This window comes from Saccostrea echinata, unplaced genomic scaffold (assembly GCF_033153115.1).
Source record: "Saccostrea echinata isolate AGI-Se365-2 ecotype Australia unplaced genomic scaffold, CSIRO_AGI_Sech_v1 ptg000030l, whole genome shotgun sequence".
Classification (NCBI taxonomy): Eukaryota; Metazoa; Mollusca; class Bivalvia; order Ostreida; family Ostreidae; genus Saccostrea; species Saccostrea echinata.
The window spans coordinates 10,342,488-10,362,162 of record NW_026889779.1 but is presented as its reverse complement, the minus strand read 5'-3'; the positions used below and the strand labels follow the sequence as shown (position 1 = coordinate 10,362,162).

The window sequence follows — 19,675 nt, the reverse complement described above, 5'->3', positions numbered from 1 at the left end:
TTTTTCAGTGATATGAATTTAGATGAGGACTCATCTTCAGAAAGAAAGAGAGATATTAAGAAAGCAGTGCCTCCTTCAAAGAAACGAGAGGGAGCACACAACAGACCTGGAGTAATAAAAAATAAACGTTTATCTGAGCCACAGCGAGAGCCAAATGTCTACTCAGATGGGCAGCAGCATCCCTCTTACTCCCCAATGTCCCTGCCCCCAGAGTCTCCTCAGATGCAGATCATACCTCAGACTGTACTGGAATTCAGTGGGGGTGAATCACAAGACAGCATGGGGAGCCAGAGTCACACCACCCTGTACCAGAGGGTACCCTTTATGCAGAATTCTCAGCAAGTCATAATGGAGAATTCAACCTTCAGTTCTGCCCAAACATTCAACACTAATGGGAGTCTATCTAGTACGCATCCTACATTGTCTGGAATGCTTGGTTCATCAAATGCTAATAATTTTCAGACGATTGATGAAAATGCACTTGGTAACACATTTCTGCCACAAAATATAGACCCTGGCTTTCAGGACATAGCAGTATATGCTCAGCAGCAGACTAGCCAATCTCCTGTCATGTACAGCAATACTCCACAGACTAGTCCAGCACCATCCATGTATTCCATGCAGCAACCAAGTCCAGCGAATTCTGTCCATTCCCTACAGAGTCCGGACCACAGCACCCAATTTGTTTCCATGGCATCCACCGTTTATGGTAATGCCTACAATCTTCATGATCAACTCTTCTAAACAGCATTTAACGTTCTGTTAGTTCACAAGTAGTAGTCTGTAGTCACCCATGCACATTATAATGGACCCTTCATCCAGGTTGGTTTTTCTTTGACCTTGATCTTTGTTTGATATAGCCCCAGTCAAGACAACATCTACAACAGCAGGACAGAAGCCAAAACCAAACATTGAAGACCAGATGTTGAAGTTCCAGAAACTTCAAAGAAAGATTGGGGGTTGCAGTTCAGAATCTGCTGCACTGCCACCACCAATTTCCCCAGCCTATTCACCCCATGCTGCTGCTACCCTTCAGTCTCCTCCACACCAGTCCTTTTCTCATGCTGCATCTCCAGCTGGGAGTATTCAGACTAGCAGTATGCAGTCTCCATGCTCCCAGTCCATGTTCTCTGATGCATCATCTCCAGCTGGTAGTGTGACATCTACAGCAATGGAGGAATCCGTAATGGAGAGTTTGGAAGCCATATTGAGTGATCCAACCAATAAGAATGAACTCATTGAAAACCTAAAAGGTGCTTTCAATGAGGTAAATTCTCTAACTCTCATGCCAGGACTCCAGACAGGAGAATTTATGTCATAGGTATGTAACTTTGAGGAATATAAAATCATTGCATACAATATATGGTAAAACAATATTTTAATGCCTCACTTAAATCTCTTTATCCTATCAATAAAATAATGCCATGAATATATTTTACTTTGTAAGAAGAATGTTTGCTTTAATTTATAATTCTTTAACACACAAGAAGTAATACACTGCCAGACACATATGATTAATGGATTCTTTGGTTGAAACCTGTTTTAAATTTGTGTTAACATGGTAAAACTCAGTTTTCCCTTTTTCTTAAAATACTCTTGCTATTTAGCCATATACTGTATAGGGGATTAATTTCACGGGTTGTAATTTTCACGTTTTTCTCTCCTCGGACACGATCGCGGTTTGTTGAATTCGCGGAATCAGTGTATAACAAAAGTTCACTCCTTTGTCTTTATCCGTGTAATCCATAGCTAGTATAGCAAGAACGAAATTTATCGGCGTTATGTATTCACTTCACGAACAGGGTAGGTTTATATAAAATTATTAGATTTAGTAGTTAATTGATTATTAATAAAAACAAGTGCCGTTATTAAAATTTTTTGACTATAAACGTCAAATGACTTTCCTATATGCTTTTACGGTGTACACATCTTTCCGAAGGTATACACATCGCATCGAGAGAAAAAAAAACCACTGGACGCTAATAAATGTTTTAATGTAGGTGGACATAATAATATCCTTCCAGCAAGTTCGAAAGTTATTCGAATGATATTCTTTTAACCAAAATTTCCATAAAAACTAATACGCATAATGCTAATGCAGGTAACAATTACAAGTGGTAACGTTATCCACGAATAATCAAAACCCATGACCCATGTGTTTTGATTGATGAAACGTATCTATCAAAACAGCTTTTTAACGATAAATACAGGTTATAAGCTGCTTATTTGAATTAAAGCATAGCGTGATAATTAAGATAATTGGATAACAAGTACTACTCGTAATTACTGAATGACCATGTATTGAACGTACATGTTTATATAACTATCATAGTCTATTCTCAAATTTCCAAATAAAACATTAAGGTTTAAATATTTAAAAATTATTCACCGTTTCTTGAATTCACGGATTTATTAACACCGTGAATATAGCGAATATTAACACCGCGAGTTATTTTCCCCCTATACAGTACTGCAAAATAACTTTTTTTCCTATGGCAAAATCTTCTTGGTTGAAGGTAAAAAATAATTCGTTTTTTGGGATTTGATGAAATAGTTAAAGAAATGAAGAATTACTGATGATAGTGTCAGAAGTTTGAAATTGTAACATTTTTAGGATGAGATTCACTTATGGGTGTCTTCGAAACATAACAATGAAAATTAAATCCTTGGTAAATAATAGGGATTTCACAGTATTGATGCTGTCTCAGCATAAATTAAATGTTGAACATTCAAAGATTTCTTGAGCAGTATTTCTTCAATTCAAATTGGACCAGACATGTCCTGCTTTGTATTAACATCATTTTTTCAGGAGTTAAGGGCATACTCCTTGATTGTAGTATTGCTGTTACAAATTTCAGATTACACCTTATCAGGAGACAGATGAAGGCAATTCGTCCATTACAGAATGATACAATTCATAAATTTGCAGTTCAATTTTATGTGTCTTGCACATCTAATATTTTTAAGCATCCATCCATATTAACTTATATAGCAGTTGAATTATTTGAGCTTTGCACTGTAACACAACCTTATTCCACTTTATTATCACATAAATTTTACTTTTTGTTTCACAGTATGATATGCTAATTTTTTTCCCTCTTTACCATTTTTTTTTTTTTTTGGTTTGCATATTTATGTCATTATTTAATATTCTAACATTGTAAAATTTTGTGTTTAATTTTTTATAGTGAGTTAACCATAGCAGACAGATTAATGACAGTTTTAATGAAATGGGTCTCTGAACAAAAAAAATCTTGAGAGGGCTCCAGGGGTTAGATTTTCATCTGGCATACTGTGGAATCATCATTGTTTGGTGGGGACCAATGTTCAAGGATCACCCTTTTCCATGAATTTACATACCCATAAACAGTAACTTCGTCAACGTATGGGTTCATTGAATGTTTTGTAAATACAAGTTACCCACAAAATTACATCCTCATGAACCAGTAAAGTTACTGTGTCCCACGAACATTGACCCCTACAAATTAAAATTATTCCACAGTATTGGTATTTAAATTAACAAAAGCATCTTGTCATTGAAAAGCAAAAATTTATATACCTGGAGATTTTTTCCTCTGTCTTTGAAAAGATATTACCGGTAATTAAAATTGTTGACATGCCAAGTCAAATTTTGAGAGAATTTTCAAAAGAAAGTACATGTTTATACACATCTGTAAATTCCTTATTTTATGGCAGTATCTTATTAAGCAGTATTGATAAACTGGAACTGAGATTCCAAAAGAATCAATTGAGTAGAAGAGGTGAATTTTCTGAGAGAAAATATGAAAAAAAAGCATAAAATAAGGAATCTACAGATTTTGCTCACGGGCTACATGCACTAACTTGTAAAATAACAGAACTTATATGTAAATTGTATATATTTTTGTAACATAATGTACAGAATAACGACATTAAAACGTAGCATTTGTTTAACATTGATTGATGCTTAAATTGGCCTGTTCAACAGGGTATACATACATTTTTAATGTATAATCAGAATTTCTTACATTTGTTTAGATACCTTTTTCCTGTAAGGAAGGTAGAGATGCAAGTTTTGATATTCCATTGAATGTCTAATCTTAGCCATTAACTATTTGTAGAACATGTACAACAATATAGCACTTTTCTCCTCGGTCATCATTTTCCTCAGCGAGAAAAATTTCACCACACTCTTTTCCCAGGATTGTTGAGTTTGAAAAAAAAAAATCAAAATTGAAACGATTATTTATTGCAATTGTCTAAAAGTTAATGATATATAATATGTATTCCAGAAGAGCAATAACAATTTCAAAAGTCTGATCTTTAGATTTCTGCCATGTAAAATTACCTGTGTGACAGTTATGTGAATTTAAACCCAAAGTGCACCACTTCAATAAGGTATATTATGTAAGTAAAAATACTTGTAGGTACTTGTTAATGTATCTACAGGTAAAACTGGCCAGAAAAGTGCATACTGTATACATGTTTCTCTACCCATTATGATGCATAAATTTTTCATTAGTAAGCATAAATTTTGTGAAGTGCTGGAGTTTTGATTTTCATCAGTTTGTGCTTGCAATATTCAAGTGTGCCATAACTGTAATTACATTCTTTGCTTTTGATATTAGTGCTAAATGTGGCAATTATTACCTTTGTTTTATTTTGCACTGTATTAATATCGCTTTTATTTGACTTGACATGGTAGTAATTTCATGAATGTACACGTGGTCATTATCTACTTTTAATTTTTAGCTTAAACCATTTGATATTCATGAAAAACAAAAAGTGCCCTCCACTTCGCACACTTTGTGTATTTATAATCTCCTTCAAAGTGACCATATCACTTCATAATTTTCTTTGTTTTCTTTTTTAAAGTATAATGTTTGAATTAACACACAATTATTTCATGTTCTCTTTAGGGCACTGTGCTTATAATGATATTAAAGGAGGGCATTCACACAATTTTCTTTTATTTTTGCACTGTCATGCTTATAAATTACTTTTGTTCCATCTTCTTGCAGAAAAGTCTTAAAATCCCAGTGAAAAATTTTGTGTTCAAAAACTATGAACTCAAATATTTTGACAATAAATTTGCACAAGCCAATAATTGTTGAGTATTTATTTCTTTTTGACGTCATGTCAGACAGTATTTGAAGTTAACATAAACTTTATGACAGATGTCAACAAAGACATCATATTCTACTTTGAGTTGATTTTTTTTTCTCAAGCAGAGTTAAACTCTAGCTCAGTTTTGTTCGCACAGATATTGAACCTGGATGACCTTCCAATTTGTAGTAATCGGAAAGTCAGACTGACTTTTAAGCCACATTTCAAGTTGGCTTGGTATTTTGTAAAGTACTCAATTCAACAAGGTCTGTCATCTCTTGTATGGTTTTTTAGTTTGTTTATTAGCATTGGCTTGCTCCATCTTTCTAGCCTCTCTTTGAATCATGCTTAATCGACTGGTACCAGGCAATGGTTTCAAGTCTGAGGATGCACTTCCGTCTTCTTGCATTTTCTGCAGCTTAGCTTCTATTGCTTTAATTTTGCTCTGAGGACTACGAAAAGCAAGGAAATTTAAGGATTAAGCAATTTGATTTCAAGGATCTGTACAAATTGAAAATGTTGTAAACGAGATAATTTACACAAATATATAATCAACTGAAATTTGAGTGGCGTTTGGGAAATGAACCTCCAGCTTCATTATCCCTCTACTCACTCATAAACGATTTTGCTACAGAGCTATTGAAAATAAATCTCTAATTAAAATGTTCCAGAATTTCCGTATTTCATTTGATGGAAATGTCCTTTAGCAATTTTATTAAAAGTCATTAACCCAGTGAGAGTTATCTCTCTTATCAGAAGGTCAATGAACCTTAAGGACAGATGATAAAAACTTTTTTCACAATTCATGAAAATAACACCTCAAGTTATGTTTAAATAAGTAAAATGAATAAGTTAAGCCACATAGATTTTAATTTTTCATTCAAGTTTTCACAATAATGTCCTAAAAACTTATAAAATTTGTATAGATTTATAAGGGTGATAGCAAAAAGGTAGAATTTTGAACGTGGTCATCATAGAATGTTTACAATTTCCTAGCATGGGTTTTTTTTTTTTGTGGCAAAGATGGACATAATATAGGCATTGAAAATTGGGGTTTAATTAGTCTCCAAACTTTTTAGCTCACCTGAGCTTAAAGCTCAAGTGAGCTTTTCTGATCACATTTTGTCTTTAGTCCGTCCGTCTGTAAACTTTTCACATTTTCGACTTCTTCTCCAGAACAACTGGGCCAATTTCAACCAAACTTGCCACAAAGCATCCTTTGGTGAAGGGAATTCAAATTTGTTCAAATGGAGGGCCAAGCCCTCATTCAAGGGGAGATAATTCAAAAATAGTGAAAATTTGTTGGCATATTTTAAAAATCTTCTTCTCAAGAACCATTGGCCCAAAAAATTTGAAACTTATAGGAAACCATCATTACATAGTGTAGATTCAAGTTTGTTCAAATCATGACCCCTGCGGGTAGGGTGGGGCCACAATGGGGGATCAACGTTTTACCTAGGAATATATAGGGAAAAAACTTTAAAAATCTTCTTCTCAAGAACAGTATGGCTAGATTAGTCATATTGATATGGAAGCATCCTCAGGTAGTGTAGATTCAAGTTTGTTCAAATTATGACCCCCAAGGGTAGGGTGGGGTCACAAAGGGGGATCAAAGATTTACATAGAAATATGTAGGAAAAAAGCTTTAAAAAATCTTCTCAAGAAGAGCAAAGCCTTGTTTAGTCATATTGATATGTAAGCATCCTCAGGCAGTAAAGATTCAAGTTTGTTCAAATCATGACACCTGGGGTTAGGATTGGGCCACAATGGGGGATCAAAGTTTTGCATTGGAATATATAGGAAAAAACTGTAAAAATCTTCTCAAGAACAGCAAAGCCTTGTTTAGTCATATTGATATGGAAGCATTGTTAAGTAGTGTAGATTCAAGTTTGTTCAAATCATGACCCCTGGGGGTAGGGTGGGGCCACAATTTGGGGATCAAAGTTTTACATAGGAATATATAGGAAAAAACTGTAAAAATCTTCTGCTCAAGAACAGCAAGGCCATGAATAGTCATATTGATATGGAAGCATCCTCAGGTAGTGTAGATTCAAATTTGTTCAATTCATGGCCCCTGGAGATATCGTGGGGCCACAATGGGGGATCAAAATTTTACATAGGAATAAATAGAAAAAAACCTTAAAAATTTTTTTCTCAAGAACAGCAAAGCCATGTTTAGTCATATTGATATGGAAGCATTCTCCAGTATTGTAGATTCAAGTTTGTTCAAATCATGACCCCTGGGTGTAGGGTGGGGTCACAATAGACACTCAGAGTTTTACATAGAAATATATTCGGAAAAAAACTGGAAGCACTCTCAGGTATTGTAGATTCAAGTTTGTTCAAATGATGACCATCGGGAGTAGGAAGAGGCTACAATGAGGGATCAAATTTTTACCTAGAAATATATAGGAAAAAATCTTTAAAAATCTTCTGCTCGAGAACAGCAAAGCCATTTGTTATACTGATATGGAAGCATCCTCAGGTAGTTTAAAATCCCCCCCACTCCTCTGATGTAAACTTTTCAATACTGAACTGATTTGTGCTTTTTCTTAGCCAATGTGCTCAGGTGAGCAATGTGGCCCATGGGCCTCTTGTTTTTTCGTTGGTTTAGCCCCCCCCCCCCTTTTCAATCAGCCCCCCTTTCAATTTGCCTATGATGCCTATGCTTAGTATTTAAGAAATTTGATATTTGGATCATTTACAACCAAGACATGTCAAAAGATATATATTAATCCAGGCAGAGATTTTTTTTTATATCATCTGTCCTAGTAGATCATTAGGTAGACACAGCATTCCCCTAAAGCTCTACATTGTTAACTGATGGGGTTCTTTCATAACCTATAACTATTGCTACCATACCTTAAAACATCTTCCTTTGCAATGCTGTCTTTGTCACATGACTTGGGTTTCTGAAATGATATTTCTTTACAATACAGTTCTTGTTTATTTTGGGTTTTTTTATTACCCTTATACTATGCATGGGTATGTGTAAGAGCATTTATAATCTACCTGATCTTCTGCTGGGTCTTTATGAGCCCATTTAACAATCAGTCGTTTGGATAGAGCCAATTTCCCATTCATTTTAGCAATGGCACGCTCTGCATTCTGCAAATAATTTTGAAGTTTAGAAACACTTCTAACCCCTTTCATAAATACATGTACTTCTATAATATCAAAGTCATAATATGATGAAGACATTCAGTTTACTAATATTCTAAGGATAAATTAAGTATTTAAAGCAAACCTGGTAGTGTGCATCCCTTGATCAAACCTTATGCAAGTTTGGATCAGTTTAGATTACAGTTACTTGGGGAATGGGCCTGCACCTAATACTTTAACCTGTCCAATCATCCTAAAAATGTAGGTCAGATGCAGCATCAAGTTTGTTAGTGTTCAACCCAGACATGTCATCCATACAATAGATCCAGGTGAGGTAGGACATATAGTAACTTGGAATGGACCTGCTCCAAAAAAGTTATTCTTGTCACTTATCCAGAACAGATGCTTCATCTGAAGCAAGTATAGTAGTGTGCATCCAGTCATCCAAAAAAGTTTGATGTGTGTCTGGGTAGAACTTTTACTGTGTACAGGGAAATTTTCTCCCCCATTTTATTTTTGTCCCTTTCGCCCTTGTTGAAAGTTGATGATTTAAAATGGGGCAAATTCAAAGAAAACAGCATTATCTCTTTAACAGAACTGTGTATTAACGAATTTGAATTGGGGAAAATTGTTTGCACAATTACATAGGGCAAAATTATTCAAATTAACCCTGTATATATACATTATTCGGGAATGGATTTGTTTCAAAAATTTTAATTTGTTCAACTGCATGCATCTGGAAAATGTACCAGTAAGTCAAATGCAGTATCCAAAACAAGTCTGGCAGTATGCATCCTTAGATGTACTATCAAGGTAAATTTGTTAAGGATCAGAAAGTTCAATACAAATTCATATTGCAGTGAATCAAATATTTTTAAAAGAAAGGTATGTCTATTGTGTGCATCCTTAGATGAATCATTTATGCACATTTGATCCATGAACTTCAACCGAGTAAACCAATGTTTGATGCCTCTAATGGGATATACCATAAGCCATCTTAGTAGTATGTGTATTGAGATGAGCTATAAATAAGAATCATTGTTAAAAAACATTTTCTTAACTTATATTTTTAAGCTATAATGCTGTTTTTTTCAAGAGTTGTTCCCTCTAAGGGATTTCTATCCTTAATCGTCTATCAAATCTCACCTCTTTGCTCTCATAACTGACAAAGCAGTATCCTCTAGGTTTTCCCTGCTCAGGTCCAGATTTGTGGTATAAAAAGTCAAACTTTTTCAAGGATCCAAACTTTTGTAAAATCTTCAGTAAGCTGAACCTTAAAAGAATTGACTATAATATTTGGTAGGAAGTCAACATACATGTGAACAGCTACCATGTGAACCAACTATTATTCATGTGCAATAAATATCAGTGAGTTTTGTGACCTTTCATTCACGAAAAGTTCTCACCGTGAAGCAATTATTCTATTGTGTATTTTTGTAGAATGTTTCATCAACTGTGAAAATTAATAGTTGTGGATTGGTTTTAAACTGATAAATGACAAATAAAAGTTGTGGCAAATAACAGTTGGTTTCCAGTATTTTTTCAAGAAAGTAATACTCGCAATTATAAGCACTAATTATCTAAAACAACAAAATGAATCATATAAGTTTACACTTGATGCTTTTATTTTACTGGCATAAAAACTTTCTCATCCAGATTAAATCATACGCTTATTGAACAGAGTGGGTTATACTACAAGTCATACTCTGTTAGTCTGGAGTCCAAATTTCCTATCCATAGGCGATGATCGGACTCCTCGTACAATTCAGGAGGGACAGGCAGGGGCTCTGACATTCTCTGTAATGTCAATGAGGTCTCAAACAAACCAGAGGGTCTGCACCCAACACATACACTCTCATTACCTTCAAATACAAATATACAGATCATCATGAAATTTAGGCTCAATTAAATCTGCAATAAACAATAATGAAAAAGGTCAAGATAACAAACAGTGATCAATCTCAAAAAATCTACAAATTAAAATACAAATCTGTGAACAGGCAATAAAAAAACAGCAATGTACACAAAATTTATGAAAACTCTATAATCTCCTCTCATTTAAGTTATATCCAAAGTTAAAATTTTGAAAACTATGTCAAACTTCAAGGTCAAAGTCATGAGGTCAAAAATCTACATTGGAAAAGGTCTTGACATAGGTAATGTACATAAGAAATAGGAAAGCCCTATCTTCTCTCTTTCAAGAGTTATTATAAAAGTTACAATTTTTGATAAGGTCAAGAGGTCGAAAATCATTGTACAGTCACAATGCAGGTGATGCACATGTCAGATATTAAAGCCCCATCTTTTCTCATTCAAAAGTTATGCATATGACCAGGTTTAAAGTTTTGTAACTGACAGATGGACAGACAAATGAGATTTAATATCCCCCACTTTTGTGAACCTATAAAGGCTACAATGAAGATTGTATGGGTTTTTCTCTAAAGATGGAGGCCAATGGACATAAATTCTTTGAAATGTGTAGATTCAAGTATAAAACTGCTTATATTGGTGAAAAGAAACTTCTTTCATGCATCCGAGCACATGCCAGATAGGTTGAAACATTTTTGCCATAAGGACAAAGTGTGATAATATATCTACTTATCAAAGGTGACAACTTGTAAAGATTGTTAGGCCAATAAGCCTGAAGCAACTGTTTGCTGTCATGGATGGTTTACAAGGATACACCCTTTAGATGATCCACAGTGAATGGTCTGCTGTTACTTGATTGCTATCTCTTAGGGGTGGCATTAGCTTACTGGTTTAACAGATATAAGAATTAATGATGGTAGTGTTGAATTTGCAATTCATTAAATAAATTTGATTTATTTTTTAATTTACTTGTATACTTATAAACTATTCTGTTTGACAAACTTTCAAAATTTTGAATCCTAGAAATCAAAAACAATGTAAAGAATTATGTATCTTAGTACATGTATAGTGTATTAGTGTACCAAGTGTTATTGAAATTGGACCAAAACTGTAGGAGGAGTAGTGTTTTGAAAGAATTTCGCAGAAATTTTTATTTCTAGTAACCGTGGCAACTCTATTTGGCAAACTAAAAAAAACACATGGAGAATTATGTACCTTCATTTAGTACTTGTGTACTAATTCTTACTGAATTTGGACCAAAACTGTAGGAGAATTAGCATTTTGAAATATTTTCACAGAAATTTCTATTTTTTAGTAACCATGCCAACACAGTTTGTCAAAGTCAAAAACCCATGAACAGAATTATGCATCTTAGTATAGTGTACTTGTGAACCAAATCTTACTGAAATTGGATCAAAACTGCAAGAAAAGTAGGATTTTGAAATAATTTCACAGAAATTTCTATTTATAGTAACCGCGGCAAAACAATTTTTCGAAATTAAAAACTAATAGAGAGAATTATGTATCTTAGTATTGTGTATACTTGTGAACCAAGTCTTACTGAAATTGGATCAAAACTGTAAGAAAAGTTACATTTTGCCAAGCAGCACAGTTATCCAATCTGCAATTCTGCATTTGATTGCTATCCAGGTCATAATACACAATTCATCACTTTATTGAACTCTAAATGTCCATTCAAATTTTGCCCATTATATTCTGCATGTATAATTTCAATGGCATATTAACTGAAATTTTACAAACACAACAAAAAAAGTAAGCATGGTCTTGCCTGCTTTAATTTGATGCAGAACACATTATTATACAAATTCAAACAATTTCTAAAAATATAACAGTAAATTAAGAGTCAAAATTCCATCATCATGCATAAGCACAATTATATTCTCCAGAGAATCTAGCATGTATATATATATATTTTTTAATCATTACTTCTTATCAATGGGTATCAGCCTATCTCTGGAACTAGGCAGTGCTGGCAATGGTGCAGTAATATGGAGGGTGCCATCAGCTGACAGCTTTGAAGTTAAATGCTCAGGGTTGACCTCTTTTGGTAGGACGAATTGTCGGTTGTATTCTTTAAATGATGATTTCCCATTTTCCTTTTCCTCATGCTTACAGTGTACAGAAAGCTGATTTCCAGTGGTTTTGATGTGAATTTCCTCTGGTCTAAACTGGCGCAAATCAAATTCCAGTTGGAATCTTCTGTTTCCATAAATATCTTGCTGAACTGGATTGTTAACATTGAAATCCTCTGTCAGTCTCATGTCTTCGACTGACTTAAGTCCACTTGCTGGTCCCATCCTCTGAAAATTCCTGGTCATGTTGTTCATTTCTTGGGTCATCTTGCGCATCTCATTCTCCATTAAGGAGGGAGCAGACTGTGGTGGGGCAGAGTAAGTCCATGCTGGCTCACTACGAGGCACAAGCTCTCTCCTCTCATAGTCTGGAAAAGGCATAGGTGCCCGTTCAAAAAAAGGGTCTGGGTCATACCTCGTGGTTATTGGAGCTGGAGGTATCTCTGGGAATCGTGAGAGTCGACTGGAATAAAATGGACCTTGATTGAAGGATGACCATCTATGACTCCAGTCATCATGGTAGATAGGAATATGACGGCTATACATGGTCAGATTTTCTCTCAAAGTCACAATTTGATTTTTTCCTACTGGAGATGATAAATGTCCAACAAATGCACAAGCAAGTTAAATATGCAGTAGTTTCAAATCCTTCTGAAGATAAGCTACTTTGCAGGAGGTGTTGTGCTCCTTATATACATTTATGAAACCTTCTAGATGCGTAGAGAAATAACATCAAAACACATCAAAATGGAGATGTTGAGCCAGGGGGTGTCCTAGGAATGTGTAGGCCATTTGTCAAGGGTCCATCTTTACACCAATCTCCCATGGGCAGTCAGGCTCACACAGGCTTCACCTGACCTCACAATTATTAATTATCTATCATCTCTTCTCAGACAGAGAGTTGTTGGGGTGACTCATTTTTTTCAGCAATATTTGTCAACAACAGCAAAAGTACACATCTAGAAACAAATTATTTAGGAAAGCAGTGTGGGTGGTGGAGTTTGAAAAATATGCTGGGAATGGGATTTTTATGTAGGTCAATAAACTTGTTTACTACAGGACAAGAATTCTCCACCCTAAAAGCATATACCAGTACACATGTATACATACGAAGGAACAAGTTTTATTTATTTATTTAATGAGATTGAGAGTTCATCATATATTTACTTGGAATAATCTAAAGGACTTATTTTTATTGATATCATTTATTTATAATAGACAATTTGTTCAAAACTCAAAGACTTAGACAGATAAATCATTTTTCCCTTAATAAAACTTTTATAGACGATAATCAGTAGAGGGGGGGGGGGGATCATTTGATTGAAGAGGAAAATGATTTTAAACAATGACTCACTATTAAAAACATTTTCTAGTTTTGTATATCATTTTTTCCTAAAATGTCTGCACCCTCCCCCTTTTTGCAAAGATATACAGTAAATTTAAATGTGATTTTCAAAGTACATGTATCCCTTCTGCTCTAGTTTTTTCTGCAAAAGTAATGTAACTAAAAACTCCTACTAATAAATAGGAATGTTAATTTTTTTTTCCACTCTATTTAAATGTTTGCATGTCTGTCTAAAGGTCTATAAATATATGAAAAAGTTGTGAAAAGATTCATATAGAATTAAGGAAAAGGAGTGGAAAAATTTGTTCACAATTTTTCATGAATCTGGATAGGAATGTTGTTTACATGCAGCATCTGACACCCACACTTCTGCAAGATGAGTACAACTATACCACAGCATATAAAAATTTTGAAACCAAAAAATCTAGCACAAGTTCCAATGACACACTTCCCTGATAAAACTCCACCCTTCTGCAGACCTGACATCATGAAATGAACAATCATAAGAAGTGGATCCAGGAGCCACCTAGCCCCCTCAGCTAGAGATTTTTTTTATGCCCCGGGATTGAAAGATCCTGGGGGTATATTGTTTTTGTCCTGTCTGTCTGTTTGTATGTCTGTCTGTTGTCAACTTTAACCTTGCCCATAACTTTTGATTGGTTGGAGCTATGACTTTCATATTTCACATGTGTAATCCTTGTGACAAGACCTTTCTTTGGGTACCATCATATTTGACCTTGACCTTGGAGTATGACCCCTTTTGCAAAAATTTTATGAGACTTTAACCTTGGCCATAACTTCTGAACAGTTGGTGCTTGGGGTTTCAAACTTCACAAATGTAATCCTTGTGACAAGACCTTTTTTTAGATACCAACCACTTTGACCTTTTGACCTTGGAGTTTGACCTACTTTTGAAGAACTTTAACCTTTGCCATAACTTTTGAATGGTTGGAGATAGGGCTTTCATACTTCACATATGTAATCCTTGTGACAAGACCTTTTTCTAGATACCAACCACTTTGACCTTGACCTAGGAGTTTGACCTACTTTTGAAAAACTTTAACCTTGGCCATAACTTTTGAATGGTTGCAGCTAGGGCTTTCATACTTCACATATGTAATCCTTGTGACAAGACCTTTTTTTGGATACCAACCATTTTGACCCTTTGACCTAAACATAGGAGTTTGACCTACTTTTGAAAAACTTTAACATTGGCCATAACTTTTGAATGGTTGATGCTAGGACTTTCATACTTCACATATGTAATCCTTGTGACAAGACCTTCATTTGGATACCAACCACTTTGACCCTTTGACCTTGACATAGTAGTTTGACCTACTTTCGAAAAACTTTAACCTTAGTCATAACTTTTGAATGGTTGGTGCTAGCGCTTTCATACTTCACATATGTAATCCTTGTGACAAGACCTTCCTTTGGATACCAACCACTTTGACCTTGACCTTGACGTTTTACTTTACTTTTAAAAAACTTTAACCTTCGCCATAACTTTTGGACAGTTGCAGCTAGGGCTTTCAAATTTCACAGGTATATTCCTCAAGACAAGACCTTTCTTTGGGTACCAACATTTTATATCTTTTGGCCTGGATTTTGACTTGCATTTGAGAAACTTTAACCTTCACCATAAGCTGCCATACGGGGGCATCAGTGTTTCACAAACACACCTTGTTTTCTATTTTGTTTACTTTAAATGTTTAAGATTGCAAGTAAGCATAGAGATGAACTTTAACAGTAAAAGCAATTGCTGTAAGGACTATGATTTTTTTATTATGATTGTGAAAAATGAAGGTGGACAGTTATGGAAATTCAGGTACATGTATTTCAAAATTATGATGAAGAAAATGGAAATGGAAGATTAAATAGAGAAATCGTAAGGTGTAATTTAGACGTAAACCTCAAGTCACCCCAAATTGTAAGGGTTTGCAGCTCTGCTTCTGAGCCTCAAAGGAACCCTGGGGCAAGGATAAAAACTACACATCTATATGGCATAGCAATTTAAAACAAAAAGTTTTCTTCAGAAGTGTGTGTATAATGATGGACTACAAAATCAGAGTAAATTCTGAAAATAGTCTTTTCAACATCATACTTTGTGGCAAATGGTGTGTATCCACTGTAAACAAAAAACGAACTTAGTTCCATTCATTTATCGTTTTGTTTCCTCCAACCATATAAATAAATACAGTTGAACTTTGTTATCTCAAACTTCAATATTTCAAATACAATGGATATGTCAAAGTAAGTTTAAAGTCCAAACTACTTTTCTTTATGTATTATAACCTTAATTCATTACCTAGAAATTTTTTCTCAGTTCCATCCTGTTCAAGATAACGAGGTTTTACTGTATATTAATGCAGGCTCTATTTTAGTACATTGTGACTTTATTTCCTTCTTTTTTTAATAAATAGACTACAGTCAAGCCTCACTAATCCAAACTTGTGTTCTCAAGCAAATCCTGGAAAAAATGGGTTACTGAAGCATCCAGGTTACTGAAACAAACTTTTATAATAATTATTGATAGATATAAATGTTGTTCCTGTTTTCAACAAAATTTGTCTGTGGGTGAAGCTTGATTATTGGTGTCCAGATTAATAAGGCTCCACTGTTATTCAAATATTATTGACTTATTTATCTTTCTGTCATTTGTGTATCATGATTTGGATGGATTAAAATTCAATATTTTGGGCAATTCTTAAGTAACTTATTGTTGACTTAATTTAATTTTAATGCAATTTCTTCAATACAGATGACTTAATATGTCTTCATAATATTCAGAATGTTTTTTTAGACAGAGAATACATGTTTTTCCATGAAGCACAGACATAAGCAAACACATTTTTTTTTATTAGACCTTTTAGACAGATTTGTTTTATTGAGAGATTATTTTTGTTGGCTTAGTTTATTGTTCATGCACTTCCTTCAATAAAGATAAGTTTCTTTGTCCCCAAGGCATCCACTCTAGACTGTATTTTATTTTAGAAAAAAATACAAAATTTTTAACATGCAGCAGATTTCAATACACACTTGGTTTACCTTTAAAAGTCTGCTAAGATTCACTGATGAACACACAAAAAAAAATAATTTGCTCTAAAATAAGCTAGGTGTATTCAGGCAATCTCCCATGCAGAGTTGTCATTCGTTCCTCTCTCAGACATCTCTGCAATGGGCTCGTGTCCAGATTTTTGACATAAAGTATAAAGCACGATATTCCAAAGATTATTTCAAATTAGACTAATAGTTCTAGTTCTTTTAAGTGAATATCTACCTTAAAAGACAAACACTGGCATGAGCATTTAATTCTAATGCATTAATAAAAAAACCTATTTCTTGTGCTTATCACTGTGATATATTATGCAAGCCAACGACAGAGGTGAATGTATGAGCTGATGGTAGAGAGTGGTAAGACTTTAAAAACAGAGGAATCAAAAAAAAAAAAATAAAAGAAATTTATACTTATAAAGTTCGTGCAAAACTTATGGGCCTAAAGTAATCCCCGTGGCCAAAAAAAAAAAGGTAATATTATGGGAAATTAACTTAGAATATAAACAGTCAAACCTCATTAACTTGAACTCAATTGGACCAAGAAAAATATGAGATATCTGAGGATTCAACACATCTTGGGTAAAATACTTAAGAATAAGTGGTTGGGACCTCCAAATCACTTCGACATATACATGCCATTGGTATTCAAGATATCGGTGTTCAAGATACCGAAGTTCAACTATACATGTTGTAAGTATTGAAATTCAGGCTGAATTTTACAATTTAGCATTGTGACTACAGGCACTTGTTTCATATACATTGCAGGCCACCCCTCCTTTCTCTTTCCACAAGGGAAATAATTCAATTTCAGACATCCCCACTTCAAACTCTAAGTTTTACTATTAATACATTATTAACCTACATTGTCTTGATATATTTCACTTCAACATACTTTTTGCTTGTCAAATAAAACATTTCAAACATCCTCCTCTAAGCCTCTTCATTGTAAACCACTCATTTATTCCTCTAAAATTGCTGACACATTTTAAGACTTTACAAAAAATAATCAACTTCTGGTTTCGTTTCATGGATTAAATTAAATGCTTGTAAAAATAAACAAATAGCACCTTATTTTTGAAGAATATTCTTTAAGATATTGGCAACACTGTATATAAAAGTACCAGTAATTGAGTTTCATTAAATAAAAAGTATACTTATTTATTTTGAATTTCCTTTCATATATTTTATGCACTATATTTTTTTCATTTTCATTCTGGTCTCTAGTTTTATTGTACACAAATAAACAAAATTGGCAGTTGATGCATCTTGAGTAAAGTTTTATAATGTGTCAAGGTAATTTTTGAGGAATAAGTGAGTGGTTTTGAATATACCAGTAATAAAGAAGCTTGACAGAAGACATCTGGAACAATTTATTTGACAAGAGAGAGAAAAGTCTCTTGAGGTGAACTATATCAAAATAATGTAGGTTAAGATGTAATAATAATAAAAATACAAGTTTGAAGTGGGGGATGTCTGAAATTGAGTTATTAACCTTGTGGAAAGAGAAAGGAGAGGATGCCCAGTATACGAAACAAGTGACTGTGATTGTGACATTATAATACCAACACCTAAATTCTATGTGTAAGTTCTAAACATTGTAATGCACTCAAACGATCAAGTAAATCCAGATACTAATTTTAAAAATATTACTTTTAACAAGGTTATTGAGAGGAATATCTGATCTACATAATTTATATTGTGGCAGTCATGCAGGCAGGAATAATAGCCAGTGGCCAGATAGCTCAGTTGGTAGAATACCTGACTAGTGATTCAGGGAACCCAGACTTGAATTTTGGTATGGTACGTCATATTTTTCTCTTATCTTGTTACATTTGGTGCCATGACCATGCCCTAGAAGTGACAGGTGAAAGACCTGTCAGGGAAGAGTCTGGCAGTGTCTGGGTTGGTGTTGAGGGGGGGGGGGGGATTTAAGGATGGAGGAATGTGGCAGTCAGGCAGGTTCGATCGTCAGTGGCCAGCTTAGTTGGTAAAGCACCTGATTGGTGATTCCGCGAGCATGGGTTCGATTCGAATGTCAGACACCTCGGCCCAACGACATCTCGGCCCATTGACACCTCGGCCCTGACGGGTCGGCCCAAGATTTGAGACACCTCGGCTCACGTAAAAGACACCTCGCCACAAACAAAAATGTATTATTTTAAACATATTTATTTAATATATTCTGAAGTATTTTATTATTATAGGGACTAAATGCGACGGATTATATTATTATATATCCATGAAATAAAAAAAAAAAATAAATGAATAATCTTCCGAGAGTAAATATTGACGGTAATTAAAAAAAGACTGTCCATCCCAAAGTGCTAATCGTTAAACAAACAAGAAGACACGGCGCATCCTTTGGCGTCTCAAGCGTGTGTCATATGGGGTGGTGACAATTAAGAGTTAATTACGAGCAGGCTAAATTAATCAAATTGTTGGGTACAAACCACATATCTACCTTGGTTGGTTTAGGGAAATATATCCATTATGCTCTAATATTACGATCTATCAGGTTAACGTAATTTCTATCTGTGAGGTTAACATGTGTACAATACGCCCCTACTACAAAGTGATTTTTAAGTAAAAGAATTCTTAACATTATGAAATGAATAAAGTTGCATTTTCATAAGCAACAAAATAAATAAATAAATAGACCTTCTATCTCCCACTCAATAGATACAACAGCTGACATAGATCTATATGTCATTAATCTATTTTGAAATTAATTGCCCCTGTTTATCGTATACATATCGTCATTATAAACATACATATATTTATATTACCATAGTGAATGCAGATAATAATTCTGAAAAAAAATTCCTTGGGCCGAGGTGTCTTCAGTATGGGCCGAGGTGTCAATAATTTTGGGCCGACCTGTCAGGGCCGAGGTGTCAAACGTGACGGGCCGAGGTGTCGTTGGGCCGAAGTGTCTGTCTACCTTCGATTCCTGGTCTGGTCCGTCGTATTTTCTCCTTTCCTGCTGTTACAGTATCATGATAATATCGATTATCAAAATTCCTTATAGATTATGAACTAACCTTACTGATTGTTGGACTCTTTCATTAAACCTCTTTCAAACACTCTTCACATAGACACCATCTCTCAATTCACAATAACAATT

General features: G+C 34.4%; 3 protein-coding genes across 3 annotated transcripts in view; 1 reads left to right on the top strand and 2 right to left on the bottom strand.

Annotated features, from left to right (window-relative positions):
* Positions 1-5,086, top strand: part of LOC133197262 (signal transducer and activator of transcription 5A-like) — a 20,998-nt gene extending 15,912 nt beyond the window's left edge. The window contains exons 19-21 of the mRNA XM_061333219.1: positions 9-709; positions 861-1,321; positions 2,859-5,086. Of these exons, the coding sequence (XP_061189203.1) occupies positions 9-709; positions 861-1,321 (1,162 nt within the window). The 3' untranslated portion in view covers positions 2,859-5,086. The remainder of the gene's footprint in view (positions 1-8; positions 710-860; positions 1,322-2,858) is intronic.
* Positions 5,083-19,675, bottom strand: LOC133197264 (probable RNA-binding protein 18). The gene is made up of 6 exons (XM_061333220.1): positions 19,593-19,675; positions 9,893-10,049; positions 9,334-9,460; positions 8,098-8,193; positions 7,948-7,997; positions 5,083-5,537 (listed from the first exon to the last, which is right to left on the bottom strand). The coding sequence occupies exons 2-6, from the start codon at positions 9,979-9,981 to the stop codon at positions 5,357-5,359; spliced, it is 543 nt and encodes a 180-aa protein (XP_061189204.1). The 5' UTR covers positions 9,982-10,049; positions 19,593-19,675; the 3' UTR covers positions 5,083-5,356.
* Positions 11,835-12,706, bottom strand: LOC133196318 (heat shock protein 30C-like). The gene has a single exon (XM_061332227.1). The coding sequence runs from the start codon at positions 12,693-12,695 to the stop codon at positions 12,000-12,002; it is 696 nt and encodes a 231-aa protein (XP_061188211.1). The 5' UTR covers positions 12,696-12,706; the 3' UTR covers positions 11,835-11,999.

Coding starts and splice junctions, on each gene's coding strand:
- LOC133197264 (XM_061333220.1), bottom strand. CDS start 9,981: ATGTCAGAGCCCCTGCCTGTCCCTCCTGAATTGTACGAGGAGTCCGAT. Junction 8,194..9,333: donor TCAGTTATGAGAGCAAAGAG/GTGAGATTTGAT, acceptor AATTATTTGCAG/AATGCAGAGCGTGCCATTGC. Junction 5,538..7,947: donor GCAAAGGAAGATGTTTTAAG/GTATGGTAGCAA, acceptor TGCTTTTCGTAG/TCCTCAGAGCAAAATTAAAG.
- LOC133196318 (XM_061332227.1), bottom strand. CDS start 12,695: ATGTATAGCCGTCATATTCCTATCTACCATGATGACTGGAGTCATAGA.